The sequence below is a fragment of the Anolis carolinensis genome, chromosome X (genome assembly GCF_035594765.1).
Source record: "Anolis carolinensis isolate JA03-04 chromosome X, rAnoCar3.1.pri, whole genome shotgun sequence".
Taxonomy (NCBI): Eukaryota; Metazoa; Chordata; class Lepidosauria; order Squamata; family Dactyloidae; genus Anolis; species Anolis carolinensis.
Genome location: NC_085847.1, coordinates 9069796 through 9096645, shown reverse-complemented (window position 1 = coordinate 9096645; position 26850 = coordinate 9069796). Strand labels below are relative to the sequence as shown.

The 26850-nt window shown below is 42.8% G+C and overlaps 1 protein-coding gene across 7 annotated transcripts in view; it reads left to right on the top strand.

The window, feature by feature from the left end:
- The window catches only part of pitpnm2 (phosphatidylinositol transfer protein membrane associated 2), a 104623-nt gene that overhangs the window by 55259 nt on the left and 22514 nt on the right, over window positions 1–26850 (top strand). For all 7 annotated transcript variants that reach the window (XM_008113701.3, XM_008113698.3, XM_062958619.1 and 4 more), the window contains 11 exons: window positions 9949–10163; window positions 11486–11607; window positions 12655–12888; window positions 13266–13592; window positions 17200–17295; window positions 20161–20265; window positions 21387–21457; window positions 23325–23569; window positions 23965–24154; window positions 25539–25658; window positions 25781–25992. In XM_008113701.3, coding sequence (XP_008111908.1) covers window positions 9949–10163; window positions 11486–11607; window positions 12655–12888; window positions 13266–13592; window positions 17200–17295; window positions 20161–20265; window positions 21387–21457; window positions 23325–23569; window positions 23965–24154; window positions 25539–25658; window positions 25781–25992 — 1937 coding nt within the window. The remainder of the gene's footprint in view (window positions 1–9948; window positions 10164–11485; window positions 11608–12654; window positions 12889–13265; window positions 13593–17199; window positions 17296–20160; window positions 20266–21386; window positions 21458–23324; window positions 23570–23964; window positions 24155–25538; window positions 25659–25780; window positions 25993–26850) is intronic.

Sequence of the window (26850 nt, the reverse complement as noted above, 5' to 3'; positions counted from 1 at the left end):
TGTGCCTTGAGCATTGACTGAGTTCTCCTCCTGAGTTGGGGCCCATCTGATGGAGGCATAGTCTGACCATCCCACGTGCTTCACCCCATAAGGGAAGAGAGCCTTCCTGCTGCATGGGAGCTTCGATCCTGATAAATCGGATTGCATTTCTCCTTTTCATGCACCATTTCTCTGCCTCGGAATCTCCTGCGGAGGTTTAATGTGCCCGAAAGCCGAGGCTGGATTAATTGTAGCCTCTGAAGCATTTGTCACTGCCTTCCTTCCCTCCCATTTTGTAGTGCTTTCATCACCTTGACTGCCTGCTGTCTGAGTGGTTGGCTGTTCAGCAATGAACACATAACAGCCACCATCAATTAGTATTAATTTTACATTACAGCAGTGGACTTAATGTACCCTGGACTTGCTTGCAGATCTGAATTGGAGTTGGTTTTCTTTATTAGATTTGAGTCTCCACCAGTGCCAACGTTTTCGATCAGGTGTCTTCCTGTGCTTGTTTGAGAATGTGGTTTCATAGCATTGTTGACGTCCTTTGCAGGGGAGTACCTTGGAAATAGGCTCTCATTTTTATGCACTTAGGCTTGCCCTGTATTTTAACCCCTGAAATTTGATCCTCAGTGCAGTCTTATAACATAACAGGATATATAACATCGCAACAGGTAAAATTTCTCACATTACTACTACAGTGGTAGTCCTCATTTTATGCATATGTTAATCCTAATTAAGTAGAGCCAATATATCAGTGGAGTTTACATAAACATAAACCTCTGCCTAAAATACTGCAATTATTTGTGTTCTTCCATATTCATAATTTCTATCCTCCAACAGGCATCTTTTGAACCATGTCAGTCAGCTACATGCCTTAAACCAACTTATTTTTGACTGTTGTGTGTCTTCAAATAATTTCTGACTTCTAGAAGCCCTAAGGTGAACCTACCATGGAGTTTCTTTGGTAACATTTATTCAGTGTATTTTCAAAATTGCCTTTGTCTGCAGCCAAGAGACTGTGACTTGCTCAAGGTTTCCATGATCAAGCAGGGCTTTGAATCTTGGTCTCCCATAGTCAGAGAAATAATGCATTACTCCTTCCAATGCAAATACCTTTTTCCAGAAAATACTGAATTTGGCACACTTACAATTGCAACAATTTGATCAGAAACTATTTAATTTGCCTCAAAGACGGTGGTAACATACATTTTGTAGCCTAAGTCTGCTTCATCAGGTGTATGGAGTAAAGTGCCTATGAGACTGGGGATCATTTTAACTAGTGTTATGATATGTGTAGTATGCCTATTGTCTCTGTTCAACATACAAACTGTCAATGGATTGAAGTTTGGAGCTCTACTCAGATTCTACTGTTTATCTTTTCAATATTAAAAAAATATTATACAAGAATTGCTATTTTGAGATCCAGGATTGAATGTCCAGGAAGACTGAAGTGTTCTGCAACTAGTTTTTGTGATTTATGTCCATTTATCTTCTGGCACAAATTTTGTGTTTGCATGTAATGTATATAACCATCCACTCCATCATCTCTTTTTTGTGCTGAGTGCTACAGTGACTACGGCAATGACTTGAACACTCTGTAGAGTTCCATTATTGACTGTTGAAACAAAGCAAGCACACAGTGTTCAATAAAAGGCTTTCTGTTGTTGGGAGTCACTGCTTCACCAGTTGCTGCTTCTCCCTCTTGGCTTCCATTCAGTTTCATGTGATGGAGCAGTGTGAAGGCCTCCCTGTGCCAGAGTTGGACAAGCACATCCCTAATCCGCAGATCAAGAGGCAGAGAGAGGTGAAGCCAGGTGGGATAGTTAGGTATGCCGCAGATCAGGAGCCGAGGCATAAGTGGTTTGGACAGCCGCCTGGTTTTTCGTCAGGAGATGATTTACTCTGAAGTAGGTCAGAGACGGAGGTGTTAAGAAGCCCCCATTGCCTATCCTTGTAGATTTCGGAAAATGATCCATTATTATTACTCTTTCCAATAAAAACTATTGAGTGTTTTATGTTACCCATTGCTTTCGGTTTATTTTATTTTTTTTAAACCCTAAAGATTGGCACAAAACTTGAAGATTCCCTGCTCTCCTCGGATGGCTTCTTTTTCAAAGTTTTATGTATGGAGAGACATGGCAAGATCTGATCAAACTGCTTTATGTCCTATGAGTTGAAAAATATCTTGTCCACAGCAGGCTTCGCTCAATGGTATATGGTGTGACCATGTTTTGAACAGCCTGAAAAAGAGCCGTCCGTGAGGTGTTGTTATTAACCAGCCACCTCTTCTTCTTCCTTTGCACATAGCTGTGCCTTTCTGACTGTCCCCAGAGCCTGCTCTTGTACACACTGTCGCTTAGTTTACATTGGGCAGGCTTGCCCCGAGCCATCTGCTCCGGTTCTGATGGAGAGATGGGAGGGGAATTGGCCATATGGGCTGGGACTAGGAACAATTATACCTGCAAAGGTCGCCTGCGTCATGCAACAGCTGCACTGCTACTAACAAGGCCTTTCTGTGCACTTGGGAAAGACACCAAAACGACCTAATCTAGCCTGGCCACCACAAGGAGAGCTTGCTCACTAGCCAAATCCCACTTGGAGCTGTTTTCTGCTCCAAAAACAGCCACTGGTTGGAAGCTAAGTGTGTGCTTGGTCATTTGTATGGTCAACAGATACTAGTTTCTGGGGAATCAAAGCAGAACTCAGCTGTTGCTTTCTAACCCTGCATATGGGCCTCCCATTGGGACATCCTTGGCCAGTGTAGGAATCAAAGCCCTAGAACTGATGGGCCTCTCATCCAATCCAATGGGATTCTGTGTTTATTATGCCCTTGCTCCAAGGAACCTAGGGAAGCTGACAGGCAAACTGACCCTGTAAGAATGACTGAGAGTTAGATAAAAATTATTCTGAATTAGATTCTGAATGACAAAAGTAGATTCACCAAAGCTTCTCCTTGGCAAACAGTGTATGGGCTGCAAAGAAGAATAGGCAATTTATTTCATAGACAATTACTGGGAAACAACTGGATTGATGGATAAAGGCTTCTAACCATATATTCATTTAATAACAACAACAACAAGAAAGTTAAAATAACTTCAGGTGCATGTTTTTTTCCCTACTATCTAAATGTCAAGATTCCTTGCTAGTTTTTTCCCTCTTGCTTGATTTGTACCTTCAATGTTTTACCCCTAACATCTTTCCTCCAAATGTTTGGTCTTAATCTGTGTAGAAACCACTTTCATAAGACATCTTGTTGGTGTCTCCTGGGTAGTGGGAGCTATAGCTATTTGTGGAAGTGGGAACTTGGCTGTGTAAGTGGACATCCCAGTTACACACACACACACATATTTTCACTTTTATTATGTGTATAGATTTCATTTGTACAAACTTGTTTCATTGTACATTCAGATTGTGCAAACATATAAGGCAATTGATTGGAAGCTAAGTACAGAAAACATCAGTATTGTAAACACACACACATATTTTGGGGTGATGTGAAAGTGGCACTCCTACTCACTGTGACCCAGAAGGGAATCCAGACAGATATATATTGTACATATCCAGAGGGGTTCACTAATATCTGTTTGTTAAATAATGTATCCAAAGCATTATGTTCAAGCATGCTTTGGTTGCATTACAAAGACCATCTCAGTTTCAAAACTCTTCTTTTTAACCATTCTTTCTCAGTCTCAACCAAACCATTTGTTCAAAGTGATGCTTCTGTATTAACTCAGTCTTCAGACCTCTAAATAGTGTAGAGATTGAATCAGAACAAACTCCGACATTGGACTGCATGCAAAAGGTGCGTGTTTTGGATCAAATAATGTGCAGAGCCCTTGCCTGTGCTTGCCAGTGACATCATTTGATTTGCTATTAGTGCTAATGATTTATGTGTTACGCAGAAGCCCGAACGGAGCTGGCCTAAACCAAATCCATTGGATTGCTGATGCAATCTCATTGCCATGGAAACAGATTCTGGGTCTTAAGACTTGCCTGTATCTGTAACATGTGCTCTGGATAAAGAAAACCAAACAGACTTGGGATGCCAATAGACCCTAAATGGAAATAAAGATGAGAACTAGGGGAGAAAGTGGGAAAGCCCCCTGAACAATCCTTTTTTGAGAAATAAAGCATGTTTTAGAGCCCACCAGTTCTGTGCACAGTTTCCTAGAACTCTCTTTCAAGCCATTTTTGAATACTTCTCCACCTTGTGTAAGTTGGAGTGTTGTTTTTCACCATTCAAGGAATGGCGCAGTCCAGATGTGGTTGGTCAGAGAAAGAATTACTTGTCATCGGCAGCAGATTTAATACTGAGTCAGACTCTGGCTCATTTCTGTTTGTGAGAGCTATCAATCCACAACAGTGGGATCCTGGACCAACCACACTTATTTTTAGATGAAATGTTATTGCTACTTTTTATACTGCTATATGTGTGGGGAGGAACCTTAGGCACTTGGGTCAGAATTTGGTCCCGCAAGGCCTCTCTCAATCAAGTTCATGTTCAGGACGTTTCTTGTGCTCGCCAAAGGCCATGACAGAAGGCTTTGAAATATACAGAACATTCAAGATAAGAAGTGCATTCATACAAAGAATAAATCCTTTCAAGTTATAGATGAGATCTCCAGATGCCTACACAACTTTCCCATCACACCATCATTGGTTGGCTTCCTGTCTTTTGCCGTTGTCTTCTATTCTGAGAGATTGAAATTCCTTTTCCTGATAGTTAATCCATGCTGGCACTTTGTGACCCACCCTTGCCCACCTCTGGAACGGGGCTCTCTGAAATTGAATTCATCCCTCAAACGGAAAGAGATTCCCTACCTTTTCTCTCATTTATGTTCTTAACTAAAGTCAAAGAACAAATTTTTAAAGTAGAAAAAAAATCACTGTTGCTAATCCTTTTTTCTACTATTTGCCATGGGTAATGTTATCGCAACATTGCGAATTATTATGCTTTTGACATTCAAAAGTCTTGCAAATGACTAGTTAATTGTTTCGAAAAATAGTCAGTTGAGTTGGTTATGATGGCGCCTGAAAAAGTCATTCCATGGTCCAAAATGGGGGGAGCATCCTCCGTTGAATGGCACCCCGTCTCTACAAATTATGAACTATTTCAAACATGAAAAATAACCAAGTGCTGCCTTGTTTTGTCACTGTCTCTAGACCCAGATCATCAATTTCTCAGCTTTGCAGACGGATTCCTTTAAATGAGCTACATGTCAGAAGGAATGATCCCAAAGATTTGCTTAACAATACCGGGATGTATTTTATCCCAAGATGAAATAGTACACGAGAAAGCTGTGCGCCTACAAATGGCTGCAATATAAATGGAGCTATTGTTAGCCATAGATCTTGAGCCACAAAAATCCATTAGAAAGTCATCTATCTCTGAAGGTAATTTTGTCAAGATTAAACAGTAGGGTTCTGATTTTGAGATGGTTCTTAATTACTGTTCCCAGCAAAGAAATCTGTCATCCTCCCATTTATTCGTGGCTCTTGGATGGTAGACGTCACAAAGGTTAGCGTTACAACAAACACATACTGATGAGTGTATTTACGCCTGGTTGTTTTCCCCTTTTGCACACAGAGGCATTTAACACTGTTCTAGGATATAGAATATCCATTTGTCCAGGAGACAGGCAATTCCGAAACTCTAAATGGAAAAAGGGCAAGGGGAGAGAATCTGTTTCAAACCATGTATTTCATTTCGGTTTGTTATTGGTGCTGACGTTTTGGTACAATCCATAGATTCTATAGCACCTAGAACTCCACTTATATTTCCTTGAGTTCAAAACGTAGAAAATCCAAGAATCAGCCGTACTAGCCACAGGTTAGAGGATTCTGGGAACTGTAGTCCAAAAATAACCATTCCAAGTTATTCTCAAGTTCCACAGTGGAAGGTAATAAGTCAACAGGTGGGCAAGAAAGCTCATCAAAAGCTGCAATAAACTAAGAAGATTGGTCATAAAGCAAATCCTTAATGTCATTATAACCTAATCAAAGGACATCTAAGGCGTACACAGCGGCATTACCTGTTTAGCCAGATGTTTTGGAAATGAACGTATTTGAAAGGTTAGGGAAATTACTTGTATTTTATTTTGTTGAAATCCCAGGCAGTCATTCTAGGGTATCTGGAAAAGAAATGGCAAGAGCAGAAAAATTATTTTTATTTTGTTGATTGGTGATGTAAGTTTCAAGTTTTGCCTTATTGTTTTATCAGAATTAGTGCTGCTCCGGGAAGTATGATTTATTTCTCAACATCTCAGAAAACAATGCTTTTTGGCCTTATGTTAGGAAGCTCTTCGATAAAAACTAGAATCTATCAGTCAGCTTGAGCTAGCTGGGAACTCTGGGTGTTGTAGTCTCAAAAAGTAATTTTTAAGGTCCATATATTGGTGTTGTGGTGTCACAGCAGATTAAACCGCTAAGCTCCAGAACTTGCTAACCAAAAGGTCGGTGGTTTGAATCTGTGGAGCGGGGTGAGCTCCCATCGTTAGCCCCAGCTTCTGCCAACCTAGCAGTTCAAAAACATGCAATTGTGAGTAGAGCAATCGGAACCGCTCAGGTGGGAAGGTAATGCTGGCCACATGACCTTGGAGGTGTCTACGGACAACGCCGGCTCTTTGGCTTAGAAATGGAGATGAGCAGCAACCCCCAGAGTCGGACACGGCTGGACTTAACGTCAAGGGGAAAACCTTTACCTTTTATGACCATAACTTTTGTCATGGGACTATAGGGAGCAGCCTTATGCAAAGTATAAATGAGTACTTTTTACTCTGAGTAGAATCCAGGGTCCTCTGCCTGCTACTCAGTCTTTTCATTATGTAAACTGGAAATACCAATTGACCTTGCCCCTTCTGTATATGGATCTCTTCTACGAAGCTGTTGACTCTCTGTTATATCTTAATTGTCATTTTATCAAATCTGGGATAAAACCTATAATAAGGTGAATAATGCTCTTATCTGGCAGAATTCATAGGGTTAGGCCTGTCTTCTATCTCACTTGACAAAATAGTTAAATACTGCTTTTCTCTTCTGCCTCACTTTTTTCTGTCATGGGTCATTTCCCTTGGTGTATTTATATTGCAATCACTGTGTTTTGTCACTGAGTAATTGCAGTATAAGTGATCCAGTTGACAGGGGAGCAGAAATTGTCTATTATAATCTGCTGAAGTGTGTGGCTTTCAGAAGGCTTTGGAGTGCGGTGTAGGAGGGAGACAATAGAAAGCAACCAGCTCATAGCACAGCCATTCCCTTGCTATCATTAGAGTCTTGGAAGCCTCCTTGAGGCATCTAGTCTATAATCACGATACAGAGGACTCCTGTATCGCCTTTGGGACTCAGTGAGAAAACAGACATTTCTAGGATGGGCCGCTATGGACTCCGGTCCACTTCATCAGGTGCAAAACTCAGCCTGAGAAGGTACTGGAACAAATCCAGTCTGTGCACATTTGGAAAGGAATGTGTTCCTACTAAGAACCAGGGCGAGGCTTTCATAAACAAGTCATGCCAGACTAATTTTGTCTTTTTTTAAGTAACATTTCAAGCTTGGTAGATGAAGGGAGTATAGTGTCCCTGAAGGAAGCAGTAGGGCCACTCTCTCCTGCTTTGGACAGCTCTCAACTGGAATACTGTGCTCAGTTCTGTGCATCGCAGAGATCAGACATGAGCAAACTTGGGCCCTCCAGAGGTTTTGGACTCCAACTCCCATAATTCCTAACAGCCTCAGGCCCCTTCCTTTCCCCCCTCAGCTGCTTAAGCATTCCGGCATGGCAGAGGGTTAGACTAGATGCCCTTTGTAGTCCCTACCAACTCTAGGTTTGTATGATTCTGAATCTGTGACTCAGCTTGCTTGTATCATTTCTCTTGTGTGTGGCTTCTCCATTCCAGACTATGATTATTCTTGTGATGGGGAAGGGTATTGTACTATTTTAATGACACTCACTGGAATTGTTCTTTCCATAACTGCTCTCCAAAGGTCACATGTTAAGTACTGTTATGCCACTCTGCTGGGTGGTTTATTTTAGTAAACACTTTCTAAAGTCGCCCCCTTTCTTACTACCAGGGTACATCTGTTTCCATGGGTTACCCTTTTACAAGTCGTGTAATGCGGTTCCTTCAGCTGGGTTGGATCTGTGTCGCCATCTGTGCTGGAATGCGATTGATGGGAGCCATCCAGAATGCTGGAAGTTGGCAGCAGCAAAGGGGGAATGTTCTAAAGGGATGAGTGGATTTTCTGTTGTAATACAATATAAGAGGGTTTGGCGCGATTAGCCATGACGTACCTCTAATAGTTCCAAGCCACTCTTCCAGTCTGATGGAGGCTGAAATGTCCCTCTTGGGACATATCAATGGGGACATCATCTCTTAGGTTCTGATCAGCGATTAGGATTTCTCTGTTTTGTTTTGTCCTCTCTTGAGTATCAGGAGGAGGAGTGGGAAAGCTTAGGTATTGAAAAATACCCATTTATCTATGAAGGAAAGACGGGCAATTTCATATGTAAACAGTGCCTTCTGCATTGAATAGACCACACCAGCTCTAGTTTTTTACATATGGTTATCATGGTTTTCTATGGGTGGATAGATGGAGACTGGTATATCTCAAAAATCAACCATTTCAAAGCTCCCTGCTTGAGCAGTGATGGCACGATCATCAGCATAGATTAACTGTCTGTCCCTTCTGGCAGTGGCTAGTCATTTGTGTAAATGAAAAATGTGACGTGAAAGAAATATTAACATTAGCTATAGGTATTTATCTGGTTTATAGCTCTGAACTGAGATAGGTGGGTTAGTTCTCTATCCCCAAATGTAAGGCCAAGAAAAGTACTTTCAAAGCAAAACCTGAGAATCTCTGGATACTTTGCTATCTGTTCTGTACAGAATCATAATCTATGTGCAAATCCCAATTCCACTTGTCCTAGATACTCCTTCCTACCTTGTTACCGTCTTATCCTGGGAACTTTGGTGTTCCCCAGAAGGATTTCAGGACTGATAAAAAGGTGAGCAAAGGCCAGTAATAAGCATGATAGGAAAGGGGTTCCTCTAATAATGCATCAGAGCTTTTCTCACCATCACTATCCACAGCCAGTTGTTTGCAGAAGCTCCGTCTATTAACGGAGGGCAAGGCAATTCTGCGCCTGCATCGGTGCTCCACGGATCAGAGGCGGAGAGGCTTTGGCAGCCCTTCCCAGCAAGTTTACTCGCCGTCTTGTCCTCAGACAGAGATTAAGATCTTCTGTGTTATTAATTATTCCTTTTATTAAATGGAATTTTCTTTTAATCTTGTTTGCCAGCCAGAAATAAAATGTCGTTATTGAAGTGTCTTTTACAGTCAATTCATAACTTTAATCTCAGCTTGTCTTCAATTCCCTAAGTACCAGCCCTTTCAAGAGCACTTAACTAAAGCACACCGAAGGGGGGAAGATTACAGAAAAAGAAATATACCATGAGGTGGAGTAGATTTACTCATTCCTAGAGTTGGACGGTTTTCATCAATGCTTAGGCATGGCTGACTTACGGATTTCAGTGAGTTTGTTCTCACCAGGACAAAGTTTGGATTAAACTCATCATTTCTTTGTTTAAGAACATCTGGATGGAAAATGGTGAAGACTGAAATATTTCTGTTTATAAGACCCAGCGGCAAGGTCTTTATCCGAGTGATACTTGTAATGCCTCGCTGGGTGCAAGGGATAATGGGTGCACAATGCACATTTCAGAAGTCACTCAATAAGTAGAAACCACAGTCTTTTGGTGCTCCTCCAGATTAGATCTACATTGCCATATAATCCAGATTATCAAAGCAGATAATCCAGATGATCTGCTTTGATCTGGATTATAGGATTCTGTACTGCCATATAATCCAGTTCAAAGCAGATGATCTGGATTTTATAAGGCAGCGTAGTTAACTTCAGGATAATTTGCACAATTCAGTCTGTTTATCCTCGTTGGTTGTTATTCTTTCAGAAAAAGAGCCGGGAAGAGACATGTGGAGAAGGCAGCGGTGTGGAGATTTTGGAGAACAGGCCATACACCGACGGTCCTGGTGGCAATGGGCAGTATACCCATAAAGTATACCATATTGGTATGCACATTCCCAGTTGGTTTCGGTCTATACTGCCAAAGGCAGCGTTGCGAGTTGAAGAGGAGTCGTGGAACGCCTATCCTTATACAAGGACAAGGTATGGCCTCTTTCTCCATTTCTCATTTGAATACACTGAGTGCTGTCGAAAACTAGCCTTGACTGATGCAGTAGACCACGGGAAGTGAGGAAGACTAATGCGGTGACCACCTTATTTCTGGCAGCCCCTCTTGCCATGATTGTGATAATAGAGTTTGGAAAAAAAATTCCCAGAATCTCCTGGTCAGTATAGTCAGAGGCCATACTAGCCAGAGGATTCTGGAATTTGTAATAAAACTAGCTTGGGTACCTGGCGTTGCCCCAGGTGCATCATGGGTGGGGTTCAGCATGCTCTCTGGCTGCAGGGTGAACTACAACTCCCATTATGGTGAGGCAGTCCCCTCAAACTCCTCCAGTAGATTGAGTTAGTCATGGGGGTTCTGTGTGCCAAATTTGGTACAGGTCCATTAATAGTGGAGGTCACAGTTTCCTTGGTTTTGTGTGAACTACAACTCCCAGAAAGGAAGGTCAGTTCCCCCCAAACCCCTCCAGTAATCAAACTTCGGCATATCAGGTATGTGTGCCAAGTTGGGTTCAGATCCATCGGTGTTTGGGTTCACAGTACGCTCTGGATGTAGGTGGACTATAACTCCCCCAAATCAAGTTGAATTTCCCTCAGAGGCCTCCAGTATTTTTTGCCTGTCATGGGAGCTCTGTGTGCCAAGTTTGACCGAATCCATCTTTGGTAGAATTCAGAGTGCTCTTAGATTGCAGGTGAACTATACGTCCCAGTCCCTACAACTCCTATAAATCATGGTGAATTCTCCCCAAACCTCTCTTTCTAGTATATTCAGTTGCTGATCATTTCCTCTGTTTGCTGTGTGCCATAGAAAGGAATAGGAAAGGGTTAAGGGAGAGGCAGTAGGTGGGATCATGTGGGCCTGTCTGTGTAAGTGGGCACCCCAGCCACACACATACATACATATTTTCATGTTTATTATGTGTATAGATAATGTATCTTTTCTAAGATTTGACATTGCTTTCTCTTTGCAAAGAGGACCACCATTGTTGTGTTAGTTCTTCCTTTTAAGCATTCAGCCATGTATAACCTTTATGGCTGCTTATTCTGAACCGTTAAAGGTATATGGCTCTCCAAGCATTATGTATAGGATAGTGCGCTTGCCTGATTTGTGCCATGCTTCCAGAAGCGTGAGAAGCAAGGTGCTAATAAATTATGTGTGACCCTCTCAGTCCTTGAGGCTTCTTTTCACTCCGGAAAGCATCTGCATTTGTAATATGCTGCACGTATGGCGGTTATTGTTTTACTTTTAAGCGTTCTGGTGCAAGGAGACTTTTCATCTAAACCTGCACTTTCTTTTTCAGGTACACATGCCCGTTTGTGGAAAAATTCTCTATTGATATTGAAACCTATTATATAGCTGACTCAGGAGAGCAAGCCAATGTGTTCAACCTTTCCCCTGCAGAGAAAAGGCAGACCATTCTTGGTGAATATCCCTCCTTCCCAGATTTGTTATCTGACCTCAGTGTTACTCTTATGCATGGATGTGTATGTGTATGTGTGTGTGTATATATATATATTTATTTGCCTCTGTCTCCTCGAGAAACCTTTTTTTGGAGCTACGGATTCTAGAATTCCTCCGCTAGCATTGCCATTGGGAATTGCAATACTCATTCCCTGCACTGTGCATGGTAATTGTGTCTGTGTGCACGCCATTTTATTTCAAACCAATAGACCAGTTAATTCTTTGAGAGAATTAGCTTGACATACTTTTCCACCTGAAATTTAAAGGCCCCCTGACACCAATTTCTGCCTCCGTCTGTGTTTTAAGAGAACTGTTAATTAGTTCTGCTTCATCTCTACACCTTCTCCTCATTCTCCTTATTTATGTCTTGGTTAAAGATGTCAAGATTTTAAAGAGTGGAAAAATCCAGCTGATAGAGGTTTGTCGTAGAGGATTGGTACACGAAACCATAATTTCTGTCCATAGCACTACTTTCTAATGTGCTGCCTAGTGAATTGTCAGGAGAGAATGCTTCTGGAACATGGCCAGATAGCCTGAAAAACTCAAAGCAACCCAGTGATTCCGGCCATGAACGCCTTCGACAACATATCCTTCCATTTTTTTCACCATTGATTCTGCTGACGGAGACCAGTAGGAATTCTAGTCCAGAGGGCCACACTTTTCTCCCTCCTACTTTAGCACATGATGAACCTTCTTTATCATGTGGAATTAAGGACATTGAACCACATCTCATCTTACTATTGGGCAGTGTGATATGGCCACCTCAGGTAGTAGATGATGATGATGATAATTATGCTAATAATAATAATAATTAATATTATCTGCCTCTCATCACATCTCCATACATCATCATAAAATGCCTTCAACAACATGCATATATTAAAACACATTTCTGTAAAATACATATGTTCAAATCCACAGAACAAATATTAAAATACAATAGTCATCTAATGTAAATTGAAAATTCCTGCTTTAAAATTCAAATTTCTTTTTTTTTCTTACCATTAGATCCCATCGATATTGTCAAAGATGCTATCCCTCCACATGAATACAAGTCGGAAGAGGATCCCAAGCTGTATAAATCTGTTAAGACTACAAGGGGGCCTCTGTCCGAAGAATGGATTAAAGAGCACAAGAACAACTCTGGAAGATCCCCTATCATGTGTGCCTACAAGTTGTGCAAAGTGGAGTTCAGATACTGGGGGATGCAGTCCAAAATTGAGCGTTTCATTCATGATGTCGGTGAGTATTTGATTCTATTCTCTCTTAAGCCCGATTTGGGCTTCTGGAGCATTCTTCCCACTGAGATAAGAATGGCCATTGCTGTTATCCTTCAGTTGCCAGGCTTGTCAGAACTGAAGATTGTTGAAGAAAGTGCTTTTGAGAGGTTGTTGTATTATTTCAGTTGTATATTTTTTATATTTCTTTTTATTGTTTTTATTGTTTTATTTTAAATTATTTTAATGTTGAGAGTTTAATTCCATTTTAATGCAGAACCTTTGTATGTTTCACCTGTATTATATTGAAGGCCATGTGAGTCTTGGTTTTGAGAAAAGGGCAGGGAACAAATGAAGTTAGTGAAGGTAATATACTCATTGTCCCTGTCCTCCACTGGCCAGGCTTGCGGAAGGTGATGGTGCGAGCTCACCGGCAAGCCTGGTGTTGGCAGGATGAGTGGTACGGACTCACCATCGAAGACATCCGGCAACTGGAGAAGGAGGCCCAATTGATGCTGGCTCAGAAGATGGCCCAGTACAGCTTTAATGAGAACGAGCCGGAGCAGCACCTTCCCAAAGATTCTCTGGAAGAGAACAATCTCGAATCAAAGGCCATATCTCCATCCACCGAAGCAGTGGATGATGCTAGCAATATGGGCGAAGCCATGTCGGGGCGAGTGTTAACCAAGCAGTGGTCAACGTCTTCCAAGTCCTCTTCAAAAAGAGGAGGTGAGTTGTGCCCAACGCTAGTTTTCATAGAAAGATGGAGGGTGGCCAACAGCTAGAGGGTGCCATTTATAATGGGAGAAGATGCAGTGCATCTCTTTAGCCGCCCTCCTCTGGACACCTTGCATCTCCCTTCAGTTGTGGTGCCCAGAATTGGACACGGTGTGATTCCAAGTATGATCTGACCAGGTCAAAATAGAGGAGTAGCATGACTTCCTTGGATCTAGGCACTAGAGTCCTATTTATGAAACACTCAGGCTGGTTCTATACTGCCGTATAATCCAGTTTGTGCCAAGAGTAGATCCAGCCTCAGTCACTGAAATTGGAAACATGGTGGCACTGGCAAATGTCTTGTTGATTGCCAAGACTGAAGGAATTCACTAGATATTAAGTGGGAGAAAGTTGAAATTGTGAGACTGTCACCAAGAAGGTCCTGTTTTGTGTGCATTTTTTCCAGCCTAATAGATGTTATCAGGGCATACAAGTAGGACCTGGGCTTTAACAGCTAAGAACAGAATTTGAAACTGGACCTGGAAATATTGATGTCTGTTGTGGCAAATTTAGTACCTTTCAATTGATCTTGTTTTTCTATATGTGGTTTTATTTAGAAACAGCAGCTTCATTTCTCACAGGGCTTCATTTCAAGGGCTGCCAGGGCCCATTCTGTAACCTTTGAAGCCCCACAATGTCTCCAGCCCCACATTAAAAACATTGGGCCGGAAATATTGGTTTTGCTCCTGTCTCTCTGCCAAGACCCCCCACAAATGCTCAGCAATCCATCACGCAAAAATTGGCTTGAAAATGATCATGAGCAGATCCTGTGGGGTGCAGGAGTAAAAAAAACCAGCTCTCTCTTTCTACAGTTCCCTGCCCTTGCTTGAATTAATGAACAACATTAGTAATTAATCCCCTTGAACTTAATTGGCTACCGTCTCTTTAATTGGAAACAGCCTTCATCCTGTTGGCGTTTGGGTTTGATAGGCTCCCCTCCCTAATAGGCAGAGAGAGTGGGAAGGCGGTTTGCACCCAAGACCCTCCCCCCCCCCCCAGGGGAAGAGAGCGAGGCGGTTCACGAGAGAAAGCGGCTGAATGCCTAGTGATTTTCCAGGCTCAGAAACTTCTGCAGTGGCAGGCTGTCTCAAGTGGTGTTCTTTTTCCCAGATATGTGCTTGTCTAATGTGAAATAATAGAGCTGGAACAAGCCGTGCCTATACAGGGTCTAACGTGATTAATACTCCAGTCCCTCGACAGACAATCTCCCGCTTTGGCTCATCCTGGAACACAATGACCACAGCCAAGTGGGTAACTTTCCCCTGGTTGTGCATGGAGATGGCATGCACATGGCTCCTGATTTCCAACAGAGAGTTTCGAATGATTCACATGGATCTCAGGCTGTGGTGCAGACATTGCTAATCCCCTGGAGTTTGAGGCACATTGTGGGAGGGGGGGGGGGGGGTAAGATGGGAGTAAAGCTGACCCCTTTTCCTTCTACTTGCAAGGCATAATTGGATCAGTGGGGCAAGTTCTTCTCCCCCACTGCCCCATTATGTCACTTTGACTTTGCTCCCATGACTTCCCTTTCCCTCTGCCTGTATACTGTTCTAAGATCAATATTATCCCAACTTCTATTCAGTCCTGAACAGTCACCCCGTAGGCAACTCTCATTGATCCAGTATGTGAATTATAATTGGGACTAACAATAGCATTTGGCTCATTGTATCTGTGGCCCTGTTCCTGTGCTGGGAAGTTGTATTTGACAGAAGCTTTCCCACTTCCTCAGAAGCAGACTACTGTCTGCAAAGTCTATGCCAAGTAAAATAAGTTCTCCTTTAAGCCACCCCTGATGTTTTTTCTATGAGAGACTGACATGCTTTGGGAATTTAATTTTTGGTGGGATCCCATGCACTTATATGTAGTATTATATGTATTTATACCCCACTTTATCTCCCCAAAGAGGACTCAAAGCGGCTTGATATAAAGGCATTAGCGCAGAATTTAAAATATACCAACATACAAAAATGAAGTAGCTTCAGCTTACTCTTCAGTCTCTTGCCTTTATTAGCTAGGCATTCCCTTTTGCTTGGGACTGAATGTAACAGATGTGAGAGATGGAAATATGAGAGCATTGAGTTAAGGAAACCCTTTCCACGGGGCTTTCAAACCCGGTGATGCCTGCACATCTGCATGTGTGAAATAGCCCAGGAAGACACTTGGGTCAGTCTCTCTTGCGCCTCTTGCTAGGAGGGCTTGCTCCGTCTTCTGCTGTCTCAGCAAGACCCCTGATGTATGTCGGGATCCTTCCTTCTTGGAGGCCTGCCTGTATTATTATCACTTCTATTTCTGGCGGCTATTATGTGGAGGTCTTTGACGTCAGTCTAGGGTGATTTATCTGTGGTCTGTCCATCTCTCTGATCCCTTATTCCCAACAGAATGGCGCAGGATAGTTAGGAGCTACAAATTGAATCCTGGAGTCGTAATTAGCTCTGTGACTGATCTAGGGGCAAGCTGAGGTAGTGGCCTTTCCACATGACAATTAGCCAAATTAGAATCCAAAAGCGATTGCCTGGCACGCTCTGAGCTCTCTTCTGCCGCGAGGATATGTTCTGGGTGTGTGCCACTATGTCATTTAAGGCCAGCCATTGGATGACTTTTGGGTGGCTCCATGTGAATTTAATAAACTCAAGGCTGCTTCGTGGCAAACGTGTGATTAGCTGTATCCACAAGAATGTAGGGTGGATTCCCTGGCCTGTTCTCCAGCAAAAGAGGTTTTAAAGAAAGGGGAGAAAATCCAAGCAGTCTGCAGAACGTGGTGAAATCAGTTAGATGCAGAGTTTACAAATGTTACTTTATTTGTCTGGTAACTCCCACATTTCTTAGCCAGCATGGCCAGTTCACCGCTTCAGCATTTTCAGGACCAAACTACAAGTGACACACTGTTCTTACCTGCTCCAAAATCACCTCACTTCTTACCTGCAAGAGGAAAAGTGCATATTTTCCAATATTTCACAGAGGAAAACTGGGACATGTGTGACCAAGCAACACCAAAGGAGGGTGAAGATGGCAAAAGCTATTGGTGGGGAAGGACAGACAAGCTGGGAGGGGCTGCAGCAGTTTGCTTTTGCCTGATCTCATTGATCCCCTTCCTTTCCTTTTGTAGCAATGCAAAGAATTTGAGAATAAAGGCAGAACATGGGAGGGAGGGAAGAAACTGGGACATTTCAGTAGCTGAAGAAGTGGGATGACAGGGAATTAATTGACAGTTGGAGGGTGTGCTGTATTGTCCCTGTAATTTTGGAGAGGGACTTCTACAATCAGGCGGCTTCCTTTTCTGATTGCCAGCCACCAAAACCAAATGATTTTATACATCCTTCCTATGATTATAAATAGCTGCCCTTTCTAAATAGCAGCAGCGGCTCGCAAAGCTCTGTGCTTGTGACACCTTGGTGCCGCGTTATAGGAACGACGAACAACAATGCAAAGCAAACTCTGAGATGGAAAGTTTGACATCACAACTACGGGGATGGGTTTCCCCCTGGACTGCCCCTCTGGGTCTCTTCTGAGGACCGACTGGCTTGAGCTGATTGTATAAATCTGTGTCTCTTTCTCCTAGCAAGCCCCTCACGCCATAGCCTCTCGGAGTGGAGGATGCAGAGCATCGCACGGGATTCAGATGAGAGCTCAGACGATGAGTTCTTTGATGCACATGGTAGGTGGAGCATGGAAATAACAGCTGCATAATTATCAATAACAACACAGCCCAACCAATTTTTTTTCTTGTCTTTGTTTTTAGGCATGTGCTGATTCAGCAAATTGCATTGGATAGACTACATCAGCTCTAGATTACTAAATATGGTTTTCTGTGGACAAGCAGATAGCAACTACTGGATGGCATATGTTCTGTATCAGAAACTAGAGCTGATGTGGTCTATCCAATGCAATTTTCTGAATCAGCACCCCAAATAACTAAACCCAATCTAAAGTTGGCCAAAAACTGATTCGTAACCCTTTTGGTACTAATGTTGGAGAGTGGCCTCTGGTCAAAGTGGTCCCTGGTCAAAAAAAAAAAAGGTTGAGAATCACTGCTTTACAGGATTTAAGATGAAAGGAGGTTGTTGTGCTCATCTCAGACGAAAGGTTGAGCATGAATGTAATCACTAGAAATAAATTAACAAATGCCTAGGGACTCTTGCAATGAATCAGACACTGAAGGCATTTTCAGAGCATCCCCATTGCCATGAGGTGTGTGAGTCCCAACTAGTTTTGGCACAGAGCTTGACAAGTTTTTTTTTCAATCTCGCCTTATATTCCAGCATTGCATGGGTTATTATTGCTCAAAAATGTAATCTTTTGAGGTTGGTTTGATGGCTTTCAAAAGGGGTAATGAACATTTTAATGGAGAATCCACCTATTGAAAGCTAATTTAAGTTGGAATGCGACTTCAATCTAGCATTCAAGGTTTCTGAATATCGGAACATTTGTAGAGGGGACTCCCTGTACCAACCGCTGAAAGGCATTAGGCAGCAATTCATTCTGTGTCTCTTAAATGAATTGCCCATGGTCCAAAAACATGAAAAAACAGTGGAAATACAAGGAGGATGAGTCAAGGATGATTCTGAACTCCCTGTAAATGTTGGTGCATGATGTCATGAGAAAAGCCTCATCTGGAACCAAGTCTAATTCAGAGCAACAACTGCAGGAGAAAGCTACTGAGATTCAGAGGTTGGTTAGTTAGTTAAAAGCATTTTAGTTGTTCTTGAGAGAGAGAGAAAGAGAAAAACGTCATGGTGGTGGGACATACAGAAGGTCCTCTGCAGAAGACCTCACCCTCTAGGCACACCAGGTTCATAAACATCATCCAGAATTAGTATTATTGAAGCAAACACTCCATTGAAGTTCTCTCCTCCAAGGCTGTCGATGAAACCTTGTATTGACAACCCATGAGCCGAATGCTTTGAACTTCCTCTCTAGTCATTGGAAAAATATCCTTATGATCTAGATATGCAAAACAATATCACTGTGTTTGGGAATAATTAACTCGGAATAGGTCCAAAAAATTCACATAAGCATACATTTAGTTCAGTTCATGTAGCATTCCTAGGACTCATGGCGAACCTGGTATTTCTCTTCTCTTATTTTTTATGCTAGTTCTTCTTGTGAGAGATACATTAATTGCTTTAACCCCATCTCAAAGAGATACACATCTAGGTTTATTTATTTTAATCTGTGGGGCTCTCTCGTATTTTCTCATTTGCTGACAAGCTAGGAAAGTTGAATTATTAATATGGAGACAATGGGGACAGGCATGTGTTCAGTGATCATAGCAAACAGCAGTGAGACCTGTAAATAAGCATCCCAAGTAAACGGGCTCGAATATTGAGATTAAGGTGCGGGAACAACTTCGGAATGTAAATTCAGCCCATTTTGCTCCTCGCTCATTTGACAATATATGCACTTTCTGCTATCTGCTGTGCAATCCAGTTGGCCCAAACCTTATTGGATTAATCAGTGCAAAACAGTCATCAATTGCAGATTAAAATATGCATTCTTAATTAGAGCTCTGAGCAGGATGTTTCATGTCAATGGTGATTATGCAGGCAAGCTTTGATTTTTTTTGCTTGCGGTTCAATTCCACCTGTTTAGTGACTTGTCTGCAGTATTTATCCCAGAGAAACAGCTGCCTTCCCACTTGGTACATTTAAACTACTGCCTACATTGTGTTGTGTAATATTTTGCTTTTAGCTGAGGAATTAATTGGTTATTAGGAACAGAGTTATGTTATCAAACCAGTCTTAGCCCAAGAAGGTAGTATGGGTGGGTATATGAGACATAGTCCAAGATAAAGGTGGATAAAACCAAATTAGCAAAGTGTTGCCTAGCCCCTGAGAATATTGTCATTTTTTTTAAAAAAGGAGCATTCTGAAAGGAGCACAACTCAGCATATTTTTGGTATACAGTGTTCCCTCACTTACGTTCCAGCGCCACCCGCAATAAATGAAAATCCTCAAAATAGAGACACTATATTTATTCTATGTGTGAAGGAGATAACTTCCGGATCCACAGACCAGCATGGCTGCTCATCCATTGATACTGAGGTTGGGATGTTGCAGCGCCCATGATCTCTCTCTACAATCCATGCTGGCTCAGTCATGCGAGATTTAAATCTCCCCATATTTGGACAGTTACATATTCCCTATCCGATTCACACGATGCCGAAGGGATAAAGAGTGGGCTGCGGAGATATTCACTTTGCCAGGCCTTCTCCTCTGATGTGTTGAATGGTCTTAACCATTGTTAAGATTTTGCTTTTAAAGACTCTTAAGCTAACCATTAGTGTGCTTGCACAGTGCCTTCTGTTTGATGTGATAAGGGGTTTTTTGTATGCTTTATCTTTCAAAGGCTCTGATTCCTCCCTCTGAAGAACTGCTGTAAATGTTCTAAGTAGCAGCACTCTACATTTGCCCTCAACTGGCTCTCAGTTGTTTAGAGCTGACAGAGTTAAAGAAAGTGCTTTTGACACTGTGTCCTCTCTGTATTTATGAACGTAATTGTTTCCCCTCCTCTCCCTTTGCAGAGGACCTGTCTGAGAGTGAAGAAGCATTCCCAAAAGAAATCACCAAATGGAGTTCAAACGATCTCATGGATAAGATTGAAACCCCGGAATCTGAAGATGCACCAGGTAATTAATCTGTAGAAAAGGTTGCTGTGGAGAGAGGATTGTACAGTTAGTTTGGTGAACGATGCTGCCCTAAAGGTGAATGTAGAATGTGTGTCCTCGGTGTCTGCGGGCTGGGTTTTTCTACACTACAATCAAATGCCAGCTTTATACCAGTTAAGCTTTGGCTAAAGAATGCTGGAAATTATAATACCTCAAGCAAGCTGCACTCTGCTTGTGTGGGCGATGGCCCAATTTTCAGCTTTCGTGGCCGGAATCACTGGGTTGCTGTGAGTTTTCCGGGCTGTATGGCCATGTTCCAGAAGCATTCTCTCCTGAAATTTTGCCCACATCTAGCAGCTAGGTTTTGAAGCTGCAAGGCTATTCAGTGCTAATCAAGGTGGCCAGTGGCAATATTGACACTTGCCTCAAACAGACAAGAGTTCTTTCTCCCACCCTGGACGTTGTTCCACAGGGATATAAACCTCACTTGCATATTTTCCAACAGACCTCACAATCTCTGAGGATGTCTGCTGTAGATGTGGGTGAAACGTCAGGAGATAATGCTTCTGGTATATCAACCCCACTTGCCTAGTTTCCAACAGACCTCCCAACCTCTGAGGATGCCTGCTATAGATGTGGGCGAAACGCCAGGAGAGAATGTTTCTGAAACATGGCCAGACAGCCCAGAAAACTCACAGCAACCCATTGATTATTATTATTATTTATTATGTTTATTTATACCACGTTTTTTCTCTCCACAAGAGAGATCTTGTGAAGATCTGGCGATCTTTGCTAGGTGAATCTAGGAGTAATAGTCCAAAAGGGTAACTTTTCCAAGTTCCACATGACCTTTTAGTAAACCTGCCAGAACCCGAAAATAAAAACCCTCGCTAGTTTGGCAGCAGTTCTGGGCATATTAACAACAGGAGCTTTAATATTTTTTTAAATTGTCCGTGTCTTTTGATTGCCTGTTTGATGTTCTTTGCGGGTTTCCTGAACTGGAGACGTAAGAGCACTTTTGTTGAACAAAGGAGTAGTTTCAGCTTTCCCTTTACGTTTGGAAATATTGCCGTTCAGAAGACTGTTTCCTGCCCTGTAGTGAAGAGAAACACAAGTCATGCCCCCAGTCTCTTTCCTTCTAGATGATTCGTGTCTTGAGCGAGCAGCAGACTACAGTGTGAGATCCAATGCGGAAAGACTCGGCGTAACTGAGGTACTACATTTTTAAAAGCCTTTCATCACATTGCCTGGAAGCAATGGCTGTTTCTTCCTCTGAGATCATTACAAAAATATTAATTTAATGTATAGGCTGCTTTCCCCCCTGAGTGAGACCTAAGGTGACTTTCAAAACAATACATTAAAAACATTTACAATACAATTTGAAAACAGTGAACAGGATTTCTTAACACATTTTAAAACCAAAACTGCGTACCTGGAATTGAGATTTGTCGATGACATCCGGGCCCTAGCTAAAGCCTTTAGGCACATAGACCTTCCCCTGGCTGCTGGGAACCTTTGCAAGTTATGGACCCACAATAGAATGGAAGATATTGCTTGGTGTTGCTTGCAATCAAGGAGTCGATTGGTTCCCTCTACCGTATTTACTCAAGTATAATACGCCATCGAATCTAATGCACACCTGAATTTTGGTGACATAATCTAGTCAGGAAAAGGTGAGCATTAGACTCAAGTAAATTTATGGTAATTTGTGTTCCATATTGCCTTCCCAAGCCCTTAGCTCCCACCACCCTAATAAACTATCCAGGGCACATGCTTCAAATCTTTATTGCTGCTGGATTACGTTAACATAAGCGGGTTGAACTGCTGTGCTGCTGAACTTGCTGACCGAAAGGTTGGCGGTTTGAATCCAGGGAGCAGGGTGAGCTCCCGTTGTTAGTCCCAACTTCTTTCAACCTAGCAGTTCGAAAACATGCAAATGTGAGTAGCTCAATAGGTACTGTTCTGGCGGGAAGGTAACGGCACTCCATGCAGTCATGACCTTGAAAGTGTCTGCGGGCAATGCAGGCTCTTCGGCTTAGAAATCGAGATGAGCACCAACTCCCAGAGTCGGACACAACTAGACTTAACGTCAGGGGAAACCTTTACCTTTGCCTAAGAGTTATTCCATGGATTGAAATAGATGATAATCACACTTCTGCAACCTGATGCCCCCAAGAAGTGCTCGACTGCAATTCTCATCATCCCCTTGTTCCAGACTTGAGAGCAGCAGCTTTAAAATACATACCGTTGCCACTGACTTTATAGAAATTGCCCACCTTCTGTTTTAATGAAAGCACACTAAAAATAAATAGTCTCTTTGTGGAAGTTACTTTCATATTGGAGGGAGTGCTGGAGATGCAGCAGTAGCTGGAGATCATGCTGCACTCAAAGCCGAATCGGCAAAGTTACCAGCAAGTTCAGTGCACTGTTGACTCCTTTTTTCCCTGCTTTCCTGAAACCACTAGTTAAAAACCTCTCTTCTGAGTCATACCGAGAAGTTGTTTTCCTCCTTTACTCTTAATGGCCATTGACCTCTGAGAAGCCCCAAACTCCGCTGGCTTTGATAATGATGTTTTGCTTTTAAATTTAAACTTTATTCAATTTTATACTTACACCGGCAATGCGCTCTATGTTTCTGTCCCCCAACAAAAACACTGTGTACCATGTTGCTAGAGGATAATATTTTACCCAGCACTTATGCTTAATTATCAAAAAGAATAACCTGTTGAATCAGAGTATACAATTAAGGTACAAATGCATTGGATGGAACATGAAGCCCATCAAAAATTGAAAGAGTTCCAGGAAAGTACTCCATGTCTTTTGTAACTGTCCCAATTTAGCCCTCTTATTTACGTAAACGCAGCCATTTATACTGTCCAAGCATCTACCGTTCAGGCTACCGGATTCTTCCACTGTGGAAAGTGCTTCGCCGCTGAAATTGCCGAGCATATCCACAGTGGTCTGAAAGTATCCAGATAATTGGTATGCATCCAGGAATGATCATTCTTCAGCAGGACGCACTTTTATTTCTTGGAATTAAATTAATCTAATCTTGTTTTTTCCTCCGTCTCATTTTCCAGGATGAGGTTGCTCGTCCATTGGTGCAGCCTAGCCAAATCCATGTCCTGCTTTTGGTTCTGCATGGAGGCAACATCCTGGATACGGGAAGCGGTGACCAGAGCTCAAAGCAAGGGGACGTCAACACCATTGCCACTGCATTCGATACTGTCATTCGGGTCCATTACCCAGCGGCTCTTGGGCGTATTGCCATCAAGCTCGTTCCTTGTCCAGCCATTTGCTCAGAAGCATTCTCACTGGTGTCCAAGTAAGTTTCTGCTTGGTTGTCAGGAAAGGCACGTGGGGAGGAGAAAGAGAGAGGAGAAGAGGGAGATCGGGAGACCTAGAAGGGAAAGTGGGGTTTCAAAGAGGCAGTGGGTGGGGTCATGCAAATTCCAGTGGAGAGAGTCAGAAACACTGGGATGCCTGTGGTGGAGTTAAAACAGAAAATCTAGGATGAAATTGTCCCTGTATGAAATTTTTCACTTGGGTGGGAGGCAGTATGGTATTTGTATTATTATTATTATTATTATTATTATTATTATTATTATTATTATTATTTGTGGAGGACATTAACAGAGGTCTTGGACATGTTCAAGTAACAGAGTAGATTACGTCTTTAAAACTACTAGTCAACTACATGACTCTCTTTTCTCTCTTTAGCCTCAGTCCTTACAGTTATGACGAGGGTTGCCTTTCCAATAGCCAGGATCACATCCCTCTAGCCGCCTTGCCTCTGCTTGCCACGTCATCGCCACAGTACCAAGAGGCAGTGGCCACCGTGATCCTGAGGGCCAATCAAGTGTATGCTGAGTTCATTCGATCCCAGGAAGGCATGTCATTCAATGGCCAGGTAAGCTGTCAGCTTGAATTGATAGGATTGAACCAGAGAGCAAGCGGAAAGCCTGCCTGCCTGCCCATCCGCCTGCCTTCTTCCTTCCTTCCTCTCTCCTCTTCTTCCTCTTACTCCTCTTCCTTCTCGATGATTCTCACTTAATGCAGGATGTTTAGGTGCCTCGGCTTATATTTGGGTCGGCTTATACTCGAGTATATACGGTAGTTGTCTGAGTTTAATTGATTAACCAATATACTAATTTATTAAAATGATATATGTACATGCAAAGAAAAACAGGGCGGTTTGCTGCTGTTGTGGTTTAAATGTTGGCTGGTGACTCTGGAGACCAGGGTTTGCCTCCCCACTGAGCCATGGAGACCCGAGCCCAGGCAAGTCACACTCTCTTAGCCTCTGAGAAAGGCCTCGGGAGCAAACCCACCTGCCTCTTGAACCAGTCTTGCCAAGAAAATATCATGAGCGACTTTCCTTATTGGGTTGCCCTAAGTCAGAAACGACTTGAAGGCACATAACAACAACAAAATAAAACAATATCGCTGAAGAAAAGCCAGCTTTTCCTCTTTTGGCTTGTGTATGCTCCAGAAGTAGCCTTTCTTTGTGGAGTGAGAAGGAAGGCATAACTATCCCAGGTTGTGCGTACCGCTTGCATTTTTTCCTCTCACAACTGTCACTTATGAAAGTCAGCTCCTGCCCCAGAACCCGGGTCAAAGCAATGCTTTGTATTCTCCTCTCTTCCATTAGGGGTGACTAGCCTGTGGGCCTGTGAGCTGCTGACCTAATTCAAAAGTCCTCTTCATACTATTTGTTCAGACCCCTGGAAACAATGGTCTTCTGATCCACTGAGTAAACAGGAAGGGAAAAAAGAGCTAAACAGGGTTGGGGGAAGTTTCCTTTCAACTATGGCCCCACCTGCCGTTAGTATGCGAGCCCCAACAGCCCTAGACAAAGATCCTCCATCCCAATGGAGAAGTGAGCACCAGATATGGCTTTGAAGGGTCATTTTCCTTCCGAAGTGAGAGACCTGCGTGCCTCTCCACATATTGATGAATCATGGGAATAGGCACTCAATCCACGCAAGTGAAGAGCATATAGCTTCTAAACAGCTCTTTCTATCAATGTTAATAGTATTTGGAGGGCCACACAAAATGTTGAATCTCTACAAATAATTCCATTTCACCCAGCCGGTAGCTCTTGTGCTTAATTTCCAGGAAATCGTGTTTCCCATCAAAAGCCAAGTTTGGCTACGTTATCTCTTTTGTGATTGTTTATTAAAATGATTATAGCAACCATCACTGTGCCTTAATCTTTGCATTCTTTTTATAGAGTTTTAACTCTTGGCTGTTCCTTGGAAAAGGGCAATGAATGGGCTTTTTACCCCACACAGGTGTGTTTGGTTGGGGACTGCGTTGGAGGTATCCTGGCCTTTGACGCTCTGTGCTTTAGCAGTCAGAACATGTCGGAGAGTCAGAACAGCAGCCGGCGGGGGAGTGTCATAAGCGTGCAGGTAAACACCGGATGGGGCAAAGACAGACCCTCCCCTTCTCTTTCAAGCAGGACCCTTGTTTTTTGTGTGATTGTCCTTCCTCAGGAGGCTGATACCTAGGCCTTGTCCTCTTCCAATTCCAGGACACTGACCTCTTGTCTCCTGGAATCGTTGTGAACAACAGCTACTGTTCTGGGGGCTCTGGCCTGGAAGGCAGCCGGCACCTCAGCCGAAGCAACATCGACATTCCTCGCAGCAACGGGGAGGACGCCAACAAGCATTTCCTGCGGAAGAAGAGTGACTCCTCCACCTACGAGGCGGATACCATCAGCCAGCACCAGGCCTTTCTTTCCAGGTAGATCTGGGAAATGAGACTGTTTGCTGCTGATGTTGAAATGAGTTTGCCATTCCTGTCACTTCAGGGTAGTCTGGTGCTTTTATAAATGCTCATTTGCCTCTTTGAAAAGATGAAGATGCGAGATATACGTGAATGGGAGTCCGCCATACTTGGAGGTTACACTCTGCATGATACAGTCTGTGATTAGGTGGAATGCGGCAGAATGAATCCATCCAAAACAAAGACCACGGGGGTGTTCACCCTTCCCTGTACTATCCAAAACGTATATATATTGCCTGTTCCCTGCTTCAGTAGACATTGAAATCATTGGAACTACCAATCAATTCTAGCATTCCGCTTTGGGGCTTGCCTTGTAGCTCTCTTGCCTGGCATTTGTTTACATGAAAGGGTGGATGGGCTTTTCTGTCCTCTGTCGGTGGGTGCAGAACACATTGTGTGATGAATGGCTGCAAAGCCTTAAGTGGCAGGCATATCTAAGCTACAAAGATGTGAACGTATGGGGATATATTTTGCTGTGGGATCGCATGAAAATTTGATTGACTCCCGTCTTGCCAATGGTGATCTTTCGATTTCTCTTTCCTCTCTTTGTTTCTCCCCCTCCCCTTTTCTTTAACCCCTTAACATTTGTCCTAACACTTCTTTGAGGAAGAAATAGGTAAGCATTGCTCTCAGCTTTCCGTAACGCAGAGAAATCTAGTCCCATGCATCAGTGGTTAGACTGCAGTCCTATGCACGCTTGCCTAAGAATAAGCTCTACTGAGCACTGTGGGGTTTGCTGCTGGATAAACATGTGTAAGGTATTGTCTTAAGAGATATAGAATAGGTAAAGAAGACCATGTTCGATTTGACCAACTT